This window comes from Ochotona curzoniae, unplaced genomic scaffold, assembly GCF_017591425.1.
Source record: "Ochotona curzoniae isolate NIBS_2020 unplaced genomic scaffold, NIBS_Ocur_1.0 contig_1, whole genome shotgun sequence".
NCBI classification, from domain to species: Eukaryota; Metazoa; Chordata; class Mammalia; order Lagomorpha; family Ochotonidae; genus Ochotona; species Ochotona curzoniae.
In genome coordinates this window covers 6,887,512-6,904,003 of record NW_024464918.1, presented here as the reverse complement: position 1 = coordinate 6,904,003, position 16,492 = coordinate 6,887,512, and the positions used below count along the sequence as shown (strand labels likewise).

Below are 16,492 nucleotides of genomic sequence, written 5' to 3'. Positions count from 1 at the left end.
GTCAAGAAGAGGAACAAACACCCACAGTACCCTGAGCAAGTGCAACCTCAGATACCCAGTGGGCTCATTACGGAACGTGAGGCTGGCTCAGACCTACACTGGGCTCTCACAGAAAGAAATGGGCAAAACAGTCTGAAAGATGACCTGTTGAAGAACCAGAGAGACAGGCACATGTGGAAGTAAATGCAGTGCAAGCTGAGTTAAAGAGCCAAAGACCAATCAGCATAGGAACCCAGAGCAGGACACCATCAAGGCCATAGAGTCAAGGACGAAGTTCTAGGAACCCAAAGATGGGAAGTGCCTGAAAGAAGGCACAGAAGAAAGGGCCAGAATGCCCTCCCTCTGGCAAGCCTACAATGAGACAAATCACTTCTAGATCTCCACACACAGGCTCCCATCCCAAGACAGTTTATCCTTTGCTTTTAGTCCTAGGAAAGCTACTCTCTTCTCAGACCTCCTATAGTCAGCGACACATTATGACAAGGAAAGGGGTAGGAACACTGCATTCTCTGTGGCTTAGCAGATCAAAGTGGGATGAAAAATGGGACTGTTGAATCCAACCTCTACAGTCGTCCCCATCAGGCCCTTCTTCCTTCGCCATGACTGTCCCAGCTCAAAAGCAAATCTGCACATGCCTAGTACATTCCTACCTCCAAACTTGACATGGACTGTTTGTGTATTTAAAATACACTCTCCTGGGCCCAGCACAGTAGCCTAGTGGCTAAAACCCTCGCCTTGCATGCACCAGGATCCCATTTGGATGCCAGTTCATGTCCTGGTTCCTCCATTTCCCTTTTAACTCCCTGTTTGTGGCCTGAAAAATCAGAGCAAGATGACCCAAAGCCTTGGGACCCAGTACCTGGAGACCTGGAGAAAGCTTTTGGCTCCTGCCTTCAGATCAGCTCAGCTGCAGCCACTGAGGCCACTTGGGGAGTGAACCTACAGATGGAGGATCTTTCTCTCTGTCTCTTCTTTTCTCTGTAGATCTGACTTTCCAGTAAAAAAAAATTTTTTTTTAATCTTAAAATACCCTCTCTACCTAGCTAACCTGCTTATGTCCATCTATAAGGCCAAAGTTCCCTGAATTCAGGCCACTTCCCTGAATTCAGATGGCCCCAACAGGAAGATGTCTCACCCTCAGTTGCTTAACTCTGTGATTTCTCATTGGACTTGACGTCACTTCTTGCTTTGTCATTCTGTTATTCCTGTGTCCATCTGTAGGGACCAAGGATAAGTCTGGCATCCTGATCATCTTTGCCCCTGCATGCCTGAGCAGCACCCAGCCCAGCCCAAGTGCTGAAAATACGTTGATTGAATTAGAGGATCCATTGACCACTCTCTTCTCTCTTGGTGAATTGGTCCTTGATTTTACGTCTCTCAAATGACAGCGGACACAACATCGACAGTAAAAGCTCTCATCCCAATCAGAGCGAGACACCCCACACCCACGTGGTGATATTGAGGACAGCTTGAGGGAACATGTCTCCCTATTTCCCTTGACAGCTCTGTGTGATTTTTTTTTCCCCTTTTTAGCTGCCTTTACACTTGTTCTTGCTTTCATCAGGCAAGTACCCAGAGCCGATTAGAAGTTAAGCTTTTACAAGAACACTGGTTTGATTCTTCTTTTCTTCCCACTACATACCTGAAAACAAAAGGCTGTCAATCCCCTCTCTTCAAAACAGCAACCAGTAAAAGGAGGGAGGAGAGAGGCAGAGACCTGTCTTGCTTATGTCTTTTCTCCATTGTGAGTTGGCAGCTGAATGATTCAATTTTGGGAGTCGGTGCCCATCCCTAGCTTGTGTACCCACCCCAGAGCTAAGTCTCAAAGTTGGAACTCTAGTTTAAATGCCCCTGTGGTTCTCTCACCATCTTCTCCATTTCTCTTCCCTTTGCCTGTTCCAGACATGGAAGGGCAGAGTTCCACACTCTTGACTTGTTGTGCTTGAGAGAGCTTCCTTTCTTCTTTACCTTAATGTTCATTATTGACCAGTATTTATGATATTTTACCTTAAAAGCTGGATAGATACCCCAACTTTCATGGCCATTATCATGCTCTCCAAGTCAGCCTTTACCAAACCTAATCCCTCTGGAACAGAGTGTGTTCATTAGTCCCTTCCATCCTCTGGTAAGTCTCTCTCTTGGAAAAATCCCTCCTCCCTCCGCAGTGTGAGAATATCTTAGAAACTGGACCATAGTAGGAGACAATAACTTATGATGGATTAAATCTTAAAATTCTAAATTACTTTTTCTAAATGTACAACTATATTATGATATTAAATTCGGAGCTTTTTTCCCCCATGGACCTCCACTGACACGTCTCCAGACTGATATTCTGGTTTAACTCTATGCTGAAGGGACTACAAGCCACAAAGCCATGACTCCTTCCAAAAAAAAAAAAAGACTGAACTGAATGTAGCCCCAATTCAGTCTCACTATGGTAAGAACAAAGGACAGGACAGGGTGGCCACTCCAACTCCACCCTGTTCAAGGGAGAAACAGACACAAAGGACCCTGGGATACAAAAAGACACAGGTCCCAGCTGTTGACAGCTTTGTCATCCTGAGAGGGACCCGTGGGCCAGGAGCTGATCCAAGGCAGAGTCTGCCCAGCACAAAGGGAAGTTGGCCTCCTTCATTCAAGGACCCAGGTTCTCAGCTGCTACTGTTAACTCAGTATCTGCAATGCAGGGCTGAGCGAGCCATATCCTGTTCACACAAATATCTATTACAAGACAGAATGAAGACAGTTCCAGGAGACAAACCAGGATGGCTGGGAGAAAGCCCTGAGACTCCAAAGAGGAGTCCCCAAGACTGCATGGAATGAAGAGTTAATCTATGTCAGCTCTTCGATTAGAGACATTACTTCTTCCTCCAAGGGTACACCCAAAGCTGTATGTTCCTGAGGCAAGGCACACAAAACCTAGGCCTTTCCCTTGCACGTGGGGCATCTGTACTCACCTACATAGACTGGCTCAGTGGTGCCTGCTAAGCACCCACCCTGCTAATGACCCTGTAGTGGAATAGCACTGAGTTCAGCCCTTCTCCAAAGCTCCTGCCTTTATGATCATTCAGACTCTGGGCTCTCCAATGGCTTGGTCCCCTACTTCTGCCCTTCTTCTTCTCCACAGCATAGGTACTGTATTAATCAACTTAAAGCAGATGTTCTTAGGAAGGAAGTAGGTCAGGTCTGTAGACCCAAATCCCATCCAGTCTTTTCACAAAATCTTGACTAAAAAAAGGTGGAATTGATATTACAATAATTAAGAGCCAAATATGTCTACCATTGGTGGCAGATAACATTTCACTTTCATTAAGCAATATAAAATAGACGCGAGAATTCCCGGCTGCCACCCTGACACACCAGGCTCCGCAGAATGAATCTTAAATTGCACTATGTCAGTCAGAGCTCAGGAGTTATCAGCATCATTTAATTAACTTTTTTTTTTTTGCAAAAACTAACACGTTAGAATAAAATTTAAAAACGTAATCCCTGTGCAAACCCACCACTAATGATGGCCCCCGGCAGAGGCCTGCACTCCACCTGAACAGGAATCAGGGCACTGAACTTTCTTGGTCTCTTCCCCGAAGCCTCCCCCTCCAGGAGGAGTGACAAAGAGTCCAGAACGCCTTCTGATTTTAGCTTAGAAGTTTCAGGAAAGGGGAGCACTCCTCCCTACTTCTGGCCCCTTTTTAGTAACGCTAACCTTCGGCCACTTTCCTGTTAGAACTGACATGTTCTTTTGTTCTTAAAAGAAGAATCATCCCAGCTAGTTCTGCCCCCCTAAAAAAAAAAGGCACAGAAACTGAAGTTCTTGCCTCCAATTACAGGAGGGTGTTATACTGGTGAATTTCATGAAGGAATATTTTTGCACTGTTGCCCATAACCAAAACAAAAAGAATGTATCATTGGGGTCCTATGTGTAAAGGTGAGATGGGGATGTGGAAGGTTTTGTGCAGCAGAAATGGGAAATGATTCAGACTCTGAGGGTTCAACAGAGACATTATCAAACTGCAAGTGAATATAGGCAGGGACTCTTGGGTGGCCACTGACTCTACCCTACAATGCACCACTGTCCTTTAGGTGGGACATGTATTCTCACACTCCCTCTAACCAAGGCAGGCATGGCCAACGAGTCCTGAGCTACGGAAGGCTAAGTTTGAATCTGGCTTCAGAATCTTTCTGCCACTACCCTTCCAAGAACCAGTTGGCACTCAGTATGTAACCTACTCATCATCCCTTCATTCAGAAGTCCTGTCTCGCCTGTTGCCACTGTCGTGTGTCAGCCACCTTGTGGATCAGGATCAGAGCATCCAGCCGTTCCTGTCCATATTTTCCAATGGCCAGGAGGAGTCTGAAACCAGGGGTACTTCCCAAGGTAATGAGCCAAGAGCTCTCCGTAGTAAGAAAAGAAAGAAAAAGAAAGAGAAGAAAAAAAGTCTGTCTTTTCTGGGCCCCTTCATAAAAAGACAGGAAAATGTTATATTTGCTGCATCATCAATTCTTCAGCTAACTGTTTGTTCTTTTTCCCTTCTGTTTTCTTTCTATAAAGAAATAAAGAGTTTAAACATAGGTAAGATGAAGAACTCTTTCCCATATAATTTGATATGGTTCGTTTGCTTCCTTGTGTTTGCTTTTTGTTTTGTGCTTCTTGTGTAATGTTGTATATTTTTTATGCACCAAATATAGTAACTTTTATGTGCTAATTGTGTGTTGTGGATATGATAAGCTTTAGCAATTATAAAATGCAGTCAAAAAGCAACCAAATAAGCTGACAGTAATTAGAATTTCCAGGAGATGCAAGTGCAAGATAATGAACCCTCAGTGAACTTTTATCCCAACTGCTCAGTGTGGTCCATAATTGGGCTAAACAGTTGAGGCAAACTTCTGGCTTTTGTAAATGCTGGACTGGGTTCACAAAAGCTTTAATGAACTGGAAACGGGTCAAAAACTCATTTTCAACTCATTAATGATTTTTCCCCTGGATATATGGTCATTTAAACAAAAAAAAAAAAACAAGTTAATTGCCAATCTGCTGGTCAGAATGAATCCAACAGTCAGATGCATAGAGAATTTTCATGGAGTTAAATCACTTTTGAGTGGTGTAAAGGGCGTAGACCAAAACTTTTTGTCTAAATGGCCTTTGTCATTCCACTGATCCAGAACTGCCATCTCAAATCATCCTGGTCCAACACCCATCTAAAGTGTACACTACATGTGTGTGCATAAATATATCCATTGTACAGAAATGGATGCAGCATGAGCGACCTGGAAGTAAAAGTGACCTCATTTGTGTTGGGAAGACAAGAAAGCAGTTTTTTTCACTGTTCAAAGAAACTCTTCATTCCATCCAATGGCTCATGAGAGGCTTTCTGATGCTCATTCAGAATTAGGCAAAAAGTCCACAGGCGCCCATCCCTCTCAGCGAAAGGCCACACATACCAAGAGACCTCTTCCTCTGCCTTCTTGTTCTTGTGCACCCCCAAATGGCCCGATCACAGGCCTCCTGTTAGACTTGTTCAAGCCGAACAGGAGAAGGAGGGATGGCAGCCACAAACCAGGAGACAGAGCTGTCCGTCTGGCCTGAGCCTTCTCTAAGACTCTGGGTGTGAAGACAGGTATGACGTCATGGGGAAAAGATGGTCTCTCCCGACAAGAACTGACCTCACACACCCAACTGGCTGCTACTCTGCCAGGGATTTTGAAAAGCCCCCTTGAGTCAGGCTCCCTAGAAAGTTCAGAGTTAATTATCTTGCTCGTAGATAGGCACAGATATGGGATGCCTGGCTCCTTCTGTTGATCGTGCCAGCCACTGTTCATTCAGTAACAGAGTGTAGCATCTAATTAAAACATGGCATGATTTTTCCCCTTTTTACTCAAGTTTGTTTTGTATTTAGGGATATTGCCTAATGACTTCATAGCCAGAAAAAAAAAAATGAAGGGAAGAAAAGGGGGGAAAAGCAACCAAGGTAGCTTACTCTCTCTAACTAGTTATCCAGGCTGCAATGTTAGAAAGACCTTGATTTCTGGTTCAGTTCTATCTCTTAATAACCACCTGAGCAAATGCTAGAATTAAAGATAGTCTTAGCTCACAAATTGTTCCTAAAAATAGCCTCCTGGTGCTTGTTTCCCTGAAATCAGGGAAGAACCAAAATGGTAATGTTTTAATTAGTAATTTACCAGCTAATGTGTATAGGACAAAAGCATCCAACACTATCATTGCCCTCACCTTTCCCAACCCTCTCCTCCCATCCTTCCAGATCACAGTGGGGAAAAAAAATAGCAGGTTAGAAAAAAGCCAATGCTTGCAACACTACAGCCTGTCCTGCCACCCAGCAGCAGGAAGGCAACCACCACCTACCTCCCGGAGGCAGTGCTTTCAGGTCTCACTGCACGAGGAGCATGCACAGTTACCATTCTCACTGTTTCCAGCCTCCAACACACGGCAACTGTAGGGGTTTGAGCCAAAAGGAACGCTAACGATAACCCAATCCTATTTTTTTTTCCACTTCCCAAATCAGAAAGCAAAACTCCAGTGCAGCCAAATACCACCTGAGGCCACAGGCTGGGTCAGGTTTAAGTTCAGAGTCCCCTGTGTCACAGTCATGAGTCAGGGCTACAGAGCTTACTCTGCCCTGTGCGGTGTTGCAGAGGAGAGCTGGATGCATGGGGAAGTCCAGGTCCCTGAGGCTCAGGCTCGCCTGATGCACAGGTGTTTGTCTCTGACGTGGCTTAGGGTTCTGGCAGATCCTGAGCTCACACCTGTGACCTCACCATTTGCCAAGACTTGAGACATGCCTCTCCTTTCTCAGTAATTTGCATTCCCTATGTGAAAACAGCAAGATATCCACATGTCTTCAGAGTAAATGCCAGTTTTATTCATAAGCACACTAAGGAACAGGAGGAAGATCTGAAACTGAGCATTGGGGATGGCTCTGGGGAGCCTCCTGTGTCAGAGTTAGGAAAACTCCATGCGGCCTCAATATTAATGATCTAGCAGCACCTGAGAGGCATTGATGAGAAAGAAAACCTTGTCCAATGGGCATGTTCCGCAGTCCCACCTGAGACTGTACAAAGCCCACTGGGAGAAATAAAGGACGCTGACACAGGCAGTAAGTATTGAGTAACTATCCTGCTCGCAAAAGTGGGAGCCGCGCGCGGCGTCTGGTAGCAGCTGAATGACGCGACAGTCTTTCAGCATGATGAGAAACAATGAGTTCCGTGATAGCGTGAGGTACTTAAGTCCAATTAGAAGCGGCTAAGAGCCATGATATGTTGGAACATTAAGTTACGATGTTAGAATCTTTCCAGTTCACTAAAGTGGGAGTCTCGCTAGGGGCTTCATGATCGCTTTGATCCAGCAGGCCAGCTGCCTAGCCCACCCCTCATTTCTCTTTGTTGCTTCTTCTCCTAAAGCAACAACCCAGCACATAAGTACTACCTGGCTGTAGACCCCGTGTCTGGCTCGCTCTACGTCTCCGATACCAACAGTCGCCGTATCTACCGTGTCAAGTCTCTGGGTGGAGCTAAAGATTTGGCTGGGAATTCGGAAGTGGTGGCAGGCACCGGAGAGCAATGCCTCCCCTTCGATGAGGCCCGCTGTGGGGACGGAGGGAAGGCCGTGGATGCAACCTTGATGAGCCCGCGAGGTAAAGCCCACAAAGGAAGACACGCCCTCCCCCCAACCCTAAGATCGGGCTAGCCACAAACTTGACTTTCTTCTTCCTGACGTTGAACAAAGCCCAACAACCCAAACAACAATGATTTAACTCTGAGAGAATGCTTTTGTGTGTGAATGAATTTTTTTTTAATGTATGCAAATGTTGTCTCCCACACATACTGAAAATGCAAACAGGAGTGGCATGCTTGGCCCTTCCTGGCTGCTGCCAGTGATGAGAGCCTGGGGGAAATGTTGGATCTGGGACCTGCATGCTATGCAGGCAGGCTGGAGGCTGGACAAGGTGGCTTCCAACCCCTCCTCAACTCTCATGTTAGACAGCAGTGCATATGAAGGCTGAAGCATGTTGCCTGGCGTGTGATAAATACCCAGCAGAATGGTGGTACTTAAGAATAAAATTTCCAGGGTTGGGAAAAGGGAGAGTTCTTGAAACGGATGGGTCTCTATTTGAAAGAAGCGATCCTTTGAGGGTCTCATTTCAGTTAGCATTTTTAGCTGCTGTGAGAGCAGCCAGCAGCCTGGATTAAGGATGCAAAGCCTTGTACTTGGGCAGTGACATGAAAAAGCAAAAGAGATAGAAGCCACTGTCTGTCTTCCCTGCCCCTGCTGAGGCAGGGGAAAGCTGGGGGCCGGAGTTCCCCAGGGGCACTGAAGTGCTGATTGGAGTCAAGGCTTAATTGGGAATGCTTTCTAGAGGATACGCATTCAATTGGGAGTTTGTGGCTGCAAGAATCATTGTTCTCAGCCTCATTGTTGCAATCAGTGGTGAAGGGTGTTCAAGCAATTTACTACCAATAATTTTTAGAGCAATGAACTTTGCAAATAACTTCTCTTCTGCAGAGCACAGATGCGGGTGGTGGTTTTCTCATTCATTGTTTGCAGCCTCGGTTCATTTGCAGCCCAAGGTGCTTTCTTCAGCTGGAAGGAAGTGGTTGGCGACCCAGCCAACACCCCAAGAGTTACGAAAATCTCATGCACCCTTGTGAAAGAGTCTTGCCTTAGTAAACTGAGAACCACTGTTCTGAGGGGTGCTTCATCCATCCCGACCCTTCTCTCTGTCTCCACCTCCATTGCTCAAATCCTGTCCTTTCCCAAGCGATCTAATCCCACTGCTTGTCTGTGCAGGTATTGCTGTCGACAAGAACGGGCTCATGTACTTCGTGGATGCCACCATGATCCGGAAGGTTGACCAGAATGGAATCATCTCCACCCTGCTGGGCTCCAATGACCTCACGGCTGTCCGGCCACTGAGCTGTGACTCCAGCATGGACGTAGCCCAGGTAGGGCTCTCTACTTTCTCGTCACTAAGCAACATTGTCATTCTTGGCCAAAAATATTCACCTGCCTCTAAACTTGAACTGGAAGCAGAAAGGGAGGAGAGGTGGAGATCCCTAGTTTGTTTGGAGATGGCCTGGGGTGAAGCAGACACTGAGATGGAATGGGACAGGGCAGTTAGGAACAGGGGTGGGGAGGAGAGGGAAATACCGCTCCGAAAGGGAGAGCTGGTGACACACTGCAGCCGTGGCAGATTACAGGGTAGGAGTTGCTGTGTAATTACCTCTCGTCTCCATCATTATTGCAGATTTGAGAACGTATCGCACAGTGTTGTGTGTCAATCAGAACTTCACTGTTAATCTGAAGTGACTGCATCCTCACTATTACAAACCTTCACTCGGTGTAGGAGTAGCTAGAGCAGAGTCCTTGGCAATATTCCCCTCCGAGTGTGTGCTTAGGGCTCTCCCAGCGGCAGACAAAGGCTTGCTCAGAGCTACAGCATCTGCCCCCTTCTCTTCAGCCCTTGGTCAGCTCCATAAATTTCCACTCAGATTCCACAACAAAGTGACAACTTGCTACAGAGAGTTTGCTTTCAAAATCCACAGAGGAGAAATCTGTTTGACTTGGTTCATGTTTTCAAGCAAATGTACAAGTTTAGTTTTGCTGGCTCACCTGTGCTTTGGCTGCCCTTGAGCTAGCAGAGCCACCTTCCAAGCCACATGGCTCCTCGCTGTGAATTAGGTGAAAGGGGCCTCCTCAAGTCCGGGCTTATGAAGTAGATCATGGGTTGGCATGCACTGGTCCCCTGGGCAACCCTATTCATAGGGTGACTCTGTTCCATGCCCAGTCATCATGAACTGCTGGCTTACTCCAGTGAGAATAAATAACGTATTAGGAGGTGAATGTTACGCAGTCTCTCCCCGGTCACACGCACTCAGCATGGACCATGGGCAGCTGGTGCAATGATGTCCATTTCTAGTACAGTGCTGCATTAAAAAGCTAAGTCTTTTTTCCAGTCAGGCCCCACAGTTCAATGCCTTCCATTAACCTGAAACCATGTCACGCACAGGTTCGCCTGGAATGGCCAACAGATCTCGCTGTCAACCCCATGGATAACTCCTTGTATGTTCTAGAGAACAATGTCATCCTTCGCATCACTGAGAACCACCAAGTCAGCATCATTGCAGGACGCCCCATGCACTGCCAGGTTCCGGGCATCGACTACTCCCTCAGCAAACTAGCCATTCACTCTGCCCTCGAGTCAGCCAGTGCTATTGCCATTTCTCACACCGGGATCCTGTACATCACTGAAACAGATGAGAAGAAGATTAACCGTCTCCGCCAGGTCACCACCAATGGGGAGATCTGCCTCCTAGCCGGGGCAGCCTCGGATTGTGACTGCAAAAACGATGTCAATTGCATCTGCTACTCGGGGGATGATGCCTACGCGACTGACGCCATCTTGAATTCTCCATCATCCTTAGCAGTAGCTCCGGACGGTACCATCTACATCGCAGACCTCGGCAATATTCGAATCAGGGCAGTCAGCAAGAACAAGCCCGTTCTGAATGCCTTCAACCAGTACGAGGCCGCGTCCCCTGGCGAGCAGGAGCTGTATGTCTTCAATGCTGAGGGCATCCACCAGTACACAGTGAGCCTGGTGACAGGGGAGTACCTGTACAATTTCACGTACAGCGCTGACAACGATGTCACTGAGCTGATTGACAACAATGGAAACTCTCTAAAAGTCCGTCGGGACAGCAGTGGCATGCCCCGCCACCTGCTCATGCCGGACAACCAGATCATCACCCTCACCGTGGGCACCAACGGGGGCCTCAAAGTTGTGTCCACGCAGAACCTGGAACTCGGCCTCATGACCTATGATGGGAACACCGGGCTTCTAGCCACCAAGAGTGACGAGACAGGATGGACAACTTTCTACGAGTAAGTGGGTTTGTAAAGTATCTCTAAGGAGCAGCGTGGGTGGGCATCGGGATTGGCCATCCGTCCGTGTGAGTCTCAGAACAGCTCGGTCACATTGTTTGCCTGACTGTAATGATTTCTAAGGCCCTCATGCTATTCCTGTACCCCTCTCCCTGCCTCTCAAATGATTTGCTCTGTTGAATCTCTGATACTGAACAGCCTCGCTACTAGCATTGGGAATTCCTGTTGTCTGCTTGCCGTTCAAATTTCAGGATATTGGACACGCACAGCACCTGGGAGATAAAGTGTTGATTAAGTTTGCTGATTATTCATGCTTGCCATGGGTGCGGAAATGAGAACCTAAAAGGCGAGATCCCAGTGGGGCTCATGTAATTTGCCAACAGGTCCAGCAACACACTTGATTGCACAGACAGGTAGATAAAGTCTGAATTTCCTCTTTAGCAGAAGCAGATCAATACAGATAAAGTGGTGGGTATATTAAAAGTTGCGAGAGCTGGTCATATTTCCCTTAACAATTACCCCGTACTTAACAGTCCTATCATTTCTTTTACCAAAAGAATGGTTTTCCCTAGCTCCTGCGGGTAGCTCTTGGTCAAACTGTCTGCTGCTGCAGTGAATAACTGATGAGATGTTGATTTGGAGGGCATCATTAAGGCATCATTTCCCAATTGTTTGCTGAGACTGGATTGGAGTTTGTAAGAGTTTGTCCTTGGTGAGGAATCACGTTAATTTTTACATGCTGGCATCCTCGCTTGCTTTTGTGTCGCTGAGGATTCTGTACATTAAGGTAGGGTTGTCACAGTAAAGGAGATCGGTAAAAGAGAATGGATGACATTGCTGATCGCTCCTACATCCAGGAACGTTCGCTTCTTTTTTCTGTTCCGATGGGGTTGAGAGAATGTAAAGGGATGCTGTTGCCATCTGCTGGACATTTGCAGCATTGCAGCCCTGCTTTCCCTGACTCAGAATTCCTTCTTTGTGCAAAGCTGACCTCCAGCTTCCTTCAAGGCCCGAACTTCGTCAGAGCTTGTGAGGCAATGGCACTGCCCTTGAAAGCATCCTCTTCTGTTCTCACTCCAACTATATTAAAGCTAGGCTTTTGGGCCCGGCGCGATGGCATAGTGGTTAAGGTCCTTGCCTAACACTCCCGGGATCCCATATGGATGCCAGTTCTAATCCCAGTAGCCCCGCTTCCCATCCAGCTCCCTGCCTGTGGCCTGGGAAAGCAGTCGAGGATGGCCCAGAGCGGGTCCTTGCACCCGCGTGGGAGACCCGGAAGAGGCTCCTGGCTTCAGATTGGCTCAGCTCCAGCTGTAATGGCCACTTGGGGTGTGAATCATAGGGCAGAAGATCTTTCTCTCTGTCTCTTCTCTCTGTATATCCGCCTTTCCAATAAAAATAAAATAAATCTTTAAAAAAAAAAGCTAGGCTTTTACCCACACACTTATTATTTCATCTCTTCTTTGGCAATGTCAGCTAAAGACCCCATGCATTTGGAAATAGTTTGCTAGAACTCCAGAATGGGAGCTGGAACTGTTTAGAACTATACTTTCAGAAAGGTGAGCTTGCTTTAGTCCTGGCTTACACACTGAAGTAAGAGAGTCAAACTGGGGCCAACATACGGGCATAGTGGTTAAAGCTGCTGCCTGCAATACCGGCATCCTACATGGGCACCAGTTTGTATCCCAGCTGCTACACTTTCACTCCAGCTCCATGCTGGTGGCCTGAGAAAAGCAGCAGAAGATGCCCCCCAAGGGCTTGTCCCCATGCCACCACGTGGGAAGATGAAGTGAAACTCCTGGCTGCTGGCTTTGACCTTCACCAGCTGTGGTCATTGTGACCGACTGGGGAATGAACCAGCGAACAGAACATCAACCTTTCTCTCCCTTCCCACCCCCACTCTATGATTTTCTATAATTCTGATTTTCAAAATGAACAAGTAAATCTCTAAAAAGAAAAGAAACTCAAATTTATGTAGGCCACAGGATAGAAAGCGTTTTCGAGATCGGGCTCTACTGGCTTAATAAACACACAGACATGATTCCTGCCTGAAAAAAAAATGTTTAATTATTTGTTTAGAATTCACATTAAACTAAAACCATTTTTACAGTAATGCAACAAATTTTAGTTCAGAATAGACTCTCTGAAAACAATATGTTAAAGAAAAAGGGGGGAGTGTTAACAAACTGAATTTACAAGAATGACACCAACCGTCACAGACAAGTTCCACAAACAAGCCTGCACACACACACTAGTTCAAGGTCACAGGGTAACGATCGGGGACTACCATGTCCTCTAGGTATGTCTGCCTGGAGAATGTCGGACAGGCCCCTCTGCAGCCATCGCCAGCAGCAAGACTCAGACCTAAAGCAGCCAGCCTCCACTGCAGGTCCTGGTGTCGCGCTTTGTATGGTGTGGGAACCGTACTACTACTGCAGACTAATTGTCTTGCCAACAGGTGTGGCTTCCCAGCCCTTAACAGTGTACCGAGTACTTGGTGCTGCTTTTTGTCAGGGCTGTGAGGTTAGAGAGCCACGCTGTATCGTTTCTGCCACAATCATAAAGGAGTTGCCGGTTTAATTAACAAAACCAGAGCCCATGAGGCTGTTAGGAAATCATCTGTCCTTGACCACGAGCTCCACCCGGAGACTCCTGCCTTCACCCTTACATCAGGCGGTCCCCCCTGGGCTTGGGAAGAGGAAAAGCACTTTCTGCAGAGAACTTTGCAGCTTACCTGTCACAATGACCCTCTCGCTAAGGACTGATTATTCCCATTTTACAGACAAAGAACTTGAGGCCACACCGGGAGTCAATAGTGAGTTCAGGGCACCAGGTCTAGTGTTCTCTGCATGACACGTAACAGTAAATAGAAGGTGGAATTTCACTTTCAGATTTCCTATGGGAGCTGTCCCTGAATTTTGAAGATGAACGGCTAACCAGTCTGTGACTCTGGCAGCAGAAGACAGTACTAGGGAGAAAATGGCTCCACTTCATGAGACAGTTCTAGAATGCTACAGCTTTGGAATTAAGATTTTCCCGAAGGTAGACCCGTGGCTTCTAATAGAATCATCCTGGCCTAGGCACTCCCTCTGGGGATACAGGTTGTCACAGCCTTCCGTGAAAGACAAGTGTGGGATACCAGAAAGTTCCTGGATCCTGGCGTCAGAATGACAGGGCAGAGGTTGCCAGCTCTGCCACACACTCAACGTTTGAACTTGAACAAGTTGTTGGACCTCTCTGAACTCCAGTGTCTACAGCCGTCAAAGAGGAGTGACAATGCAAATTGCCTAGGACAGCCATGATAATGCACTGAGCTAATGAACTTTTAGAAATTAGCAAAGCATTTGGCAAAGTTCAGCGAAGAACAGATGCTAATAGAAATCGAGGGGAATAATTTAGTACACCTTGGTCTCCATCCCATCCGTCACAACCAACTGTGTAGTGCGCACAGGTGTCAAGACAAGTAGAGATTTATTTTAGAAAAGCAAAACTCAAGAATGCAGTGTGCACGTTAGGCCTTCTTACTCCCCCTGTTTGAGTTTGTCCTGCCTTCTGCTCACCTTGAACACTGCTGAGTCCTCACCACCTGCAGAACAGCGTGTGCCTCAGTACCTGGGGCCCACAAGAAGCAGCACCCTTACGGGCAGGCCTCCGATACAGAGAAACGAGAACAAACTCTCCAGTTGCTTTCCACTCCTCCTCCCAAGCCAGCAAGTATAGAAAGACTGAATATAGGAACAGAGAAGAGACAGAAATCTACTTTCCATGGAGTAGGGGCTGTCAGCATTGGCACTGGTGAACACTGACACAGGTTCCCCTGCCACTTTTACTCTCTCTCTCCTTGCTCCTCTTTGTCCTGGGAAATGGCTGTTGGACAGCTGGGCAGGATGGAAAAGGTGCAGGGATGCACCGTGGAAACTGAACTGTGCTTGCTAATTCCCCAGCCAGGGCAACCCATATCCCTGAAAGGCACAAGATGGTACCTAAAATTGTAACCACCTCTCTATACTCTCTTTCTACTTTGGGTCCTTCATTTATTTTAGTCCTTAGCGCTTAACACCCACCATCTAGCTCACTCGCTATTTTCATCCTTGGTATACCTGGCATGAGTGCCACTTGGTTCCCAATCTGGATCACCAGTACCTTAAAAGTATCCAGCATATCATCAAGACTTGAGTAGTTAGGGACCATTGAATCAACAGCAGCCTGCAACCCACCCTAGCCAAGGTGTGGCTGGTTCCATTGAGTTGAGGTTGAGGTCTCCTTGTTAGAGGCCATAGCCCTTGGCACTTGTCATGTGCCAACTTCTTTTGCCAAGAGACCTAAACCTAAGAATACACCTTCGGGGGACAACCAGTTGGTCCGTAGGCATCTGGATGTTCTTGAAGGTGATTTTTTCTCGCTGGTGTCTCTTGAATTCCTGTCCGTTTCTCAGTGTTCTCTTCCCAAAAAGCAGAAAATCTCGTTCCTATTACTTTTGTCCTAAGGAAGTATAGCTGCCTGTACATTACAGATATCCTGGAATTAAAATCCTGGGCTCAGGAATCATAGAATGAACCCCTCACAAAACCTCTACTTGGCAGCCAAAATCAGGGATGGTTGTGGGAGAACTCCTGACGTTCACACCCCATACCCAAACTCTTGGAAGGGCTCTCTTATTTTTAAATACATTTTGTTTTTGTTGACAACAAGGAAGGAAATATTAATGACAAGAAATTTCTAAAGTATAGTAACATCCGAAGAAGAAAACAGATTTGTCAAAATTCCACGTGGAAAAAAAAAATGCTAGCATTGCAGTTTTCATTTTCAGAGAAATTTTTACCCCTCTCATGAAAAAAAAAAAAAAACATGCTGCCAGGGGAATATATTTTGTCCCCTACTCTTTCTATTCAATGCATTCTTTCTATTCAATGCATTCATTTTTCTATGCCAATAAATAGAAATCCAAGTTACTGATTTTGATCCAAGTTATAGATTTTAGTTTATGGATAGGTCATCCATTAGTGAAATCTCCAGTCGGTGGACAAAATAGTTTGTGTAAATTGTCACTGCTGTAAATGGCTTCTTCACACCCCTGCCAGAGAGATGCACTTTTGGTAGTATGTCGCTGTCTTGCAGTGATGGACTTGGTGCACGGAGCCGATAATAACACGCGTGGACTGATGATCAATAGCCGATATTTATTAGGGGCAACAGACTTTATACACTGAGGGTCGTATAGGATTAGGGTGGAGGTATTTAGCTCATCAATAAACCCACGCACTGTTTCTACGCCTTTGTTTGCAAGTCCTTTTGTCTTGTATATTCCACCAACTGTTCCCATACACGTACTGCAATCCTGTGCTCGCTGACCTTCTAGGGTCACAATGTCCTCCTACAGTAGTAAGAAGGAAAACCCAGGAATCCCCTTTTCTTGGAAGGCCTGGATTGCAGTGCAAGGGCTTTTGAAGGGAAGATGGACTGCCCCACCCCCTGCCCAGTGCCCTGGGATAGAGATGAAAGATAGGGCCTTCAAGCTTCCAGGTCTTTCTGCTCCCAGTTCTCCTAGCATCCCCACCACCTGGTTAATTGTATCTCCACTCTTACCTTTCAGACTTG

The 16,492-nt window shown here is 46.6% G+C and overlaps 1 protein-coding gene across 5 annotated transcripts in view; it reads left to right on the top strand.

Annotated features, from left to right (window-relative positions):
* Positions 1-16,492, top strand: part of TENM2 (teneurin transmembrane protein 2) — an 884,000-nt gene that overhangs the window by 837,698 nt on the left and 29,810 nt on the right. For all 5 annotated transcript variants that reach the window (XM_040984305.1, XM_040984174.1, XM_040984151.1 and 2 more), the window contains 4 exons: positions 4,550-4,570; positions 7,414-7,646; positions 8,801-8,955; positions 10,020-10,894. In XM_040984305.1, coding sequence (XP_040840239.1) covers positions 4,550-4,570; positions 7,414-7,646; positions 8,801-8,955; positions 10,020-10,894 — 1,284 coding nt within the window. The remainder of the gene's footprint in view (positions 1-4,549; positions 4,571-7,413; positions 7,647-8,800; positions 8,956-10,019; positions 10,895-16,492) is intronic.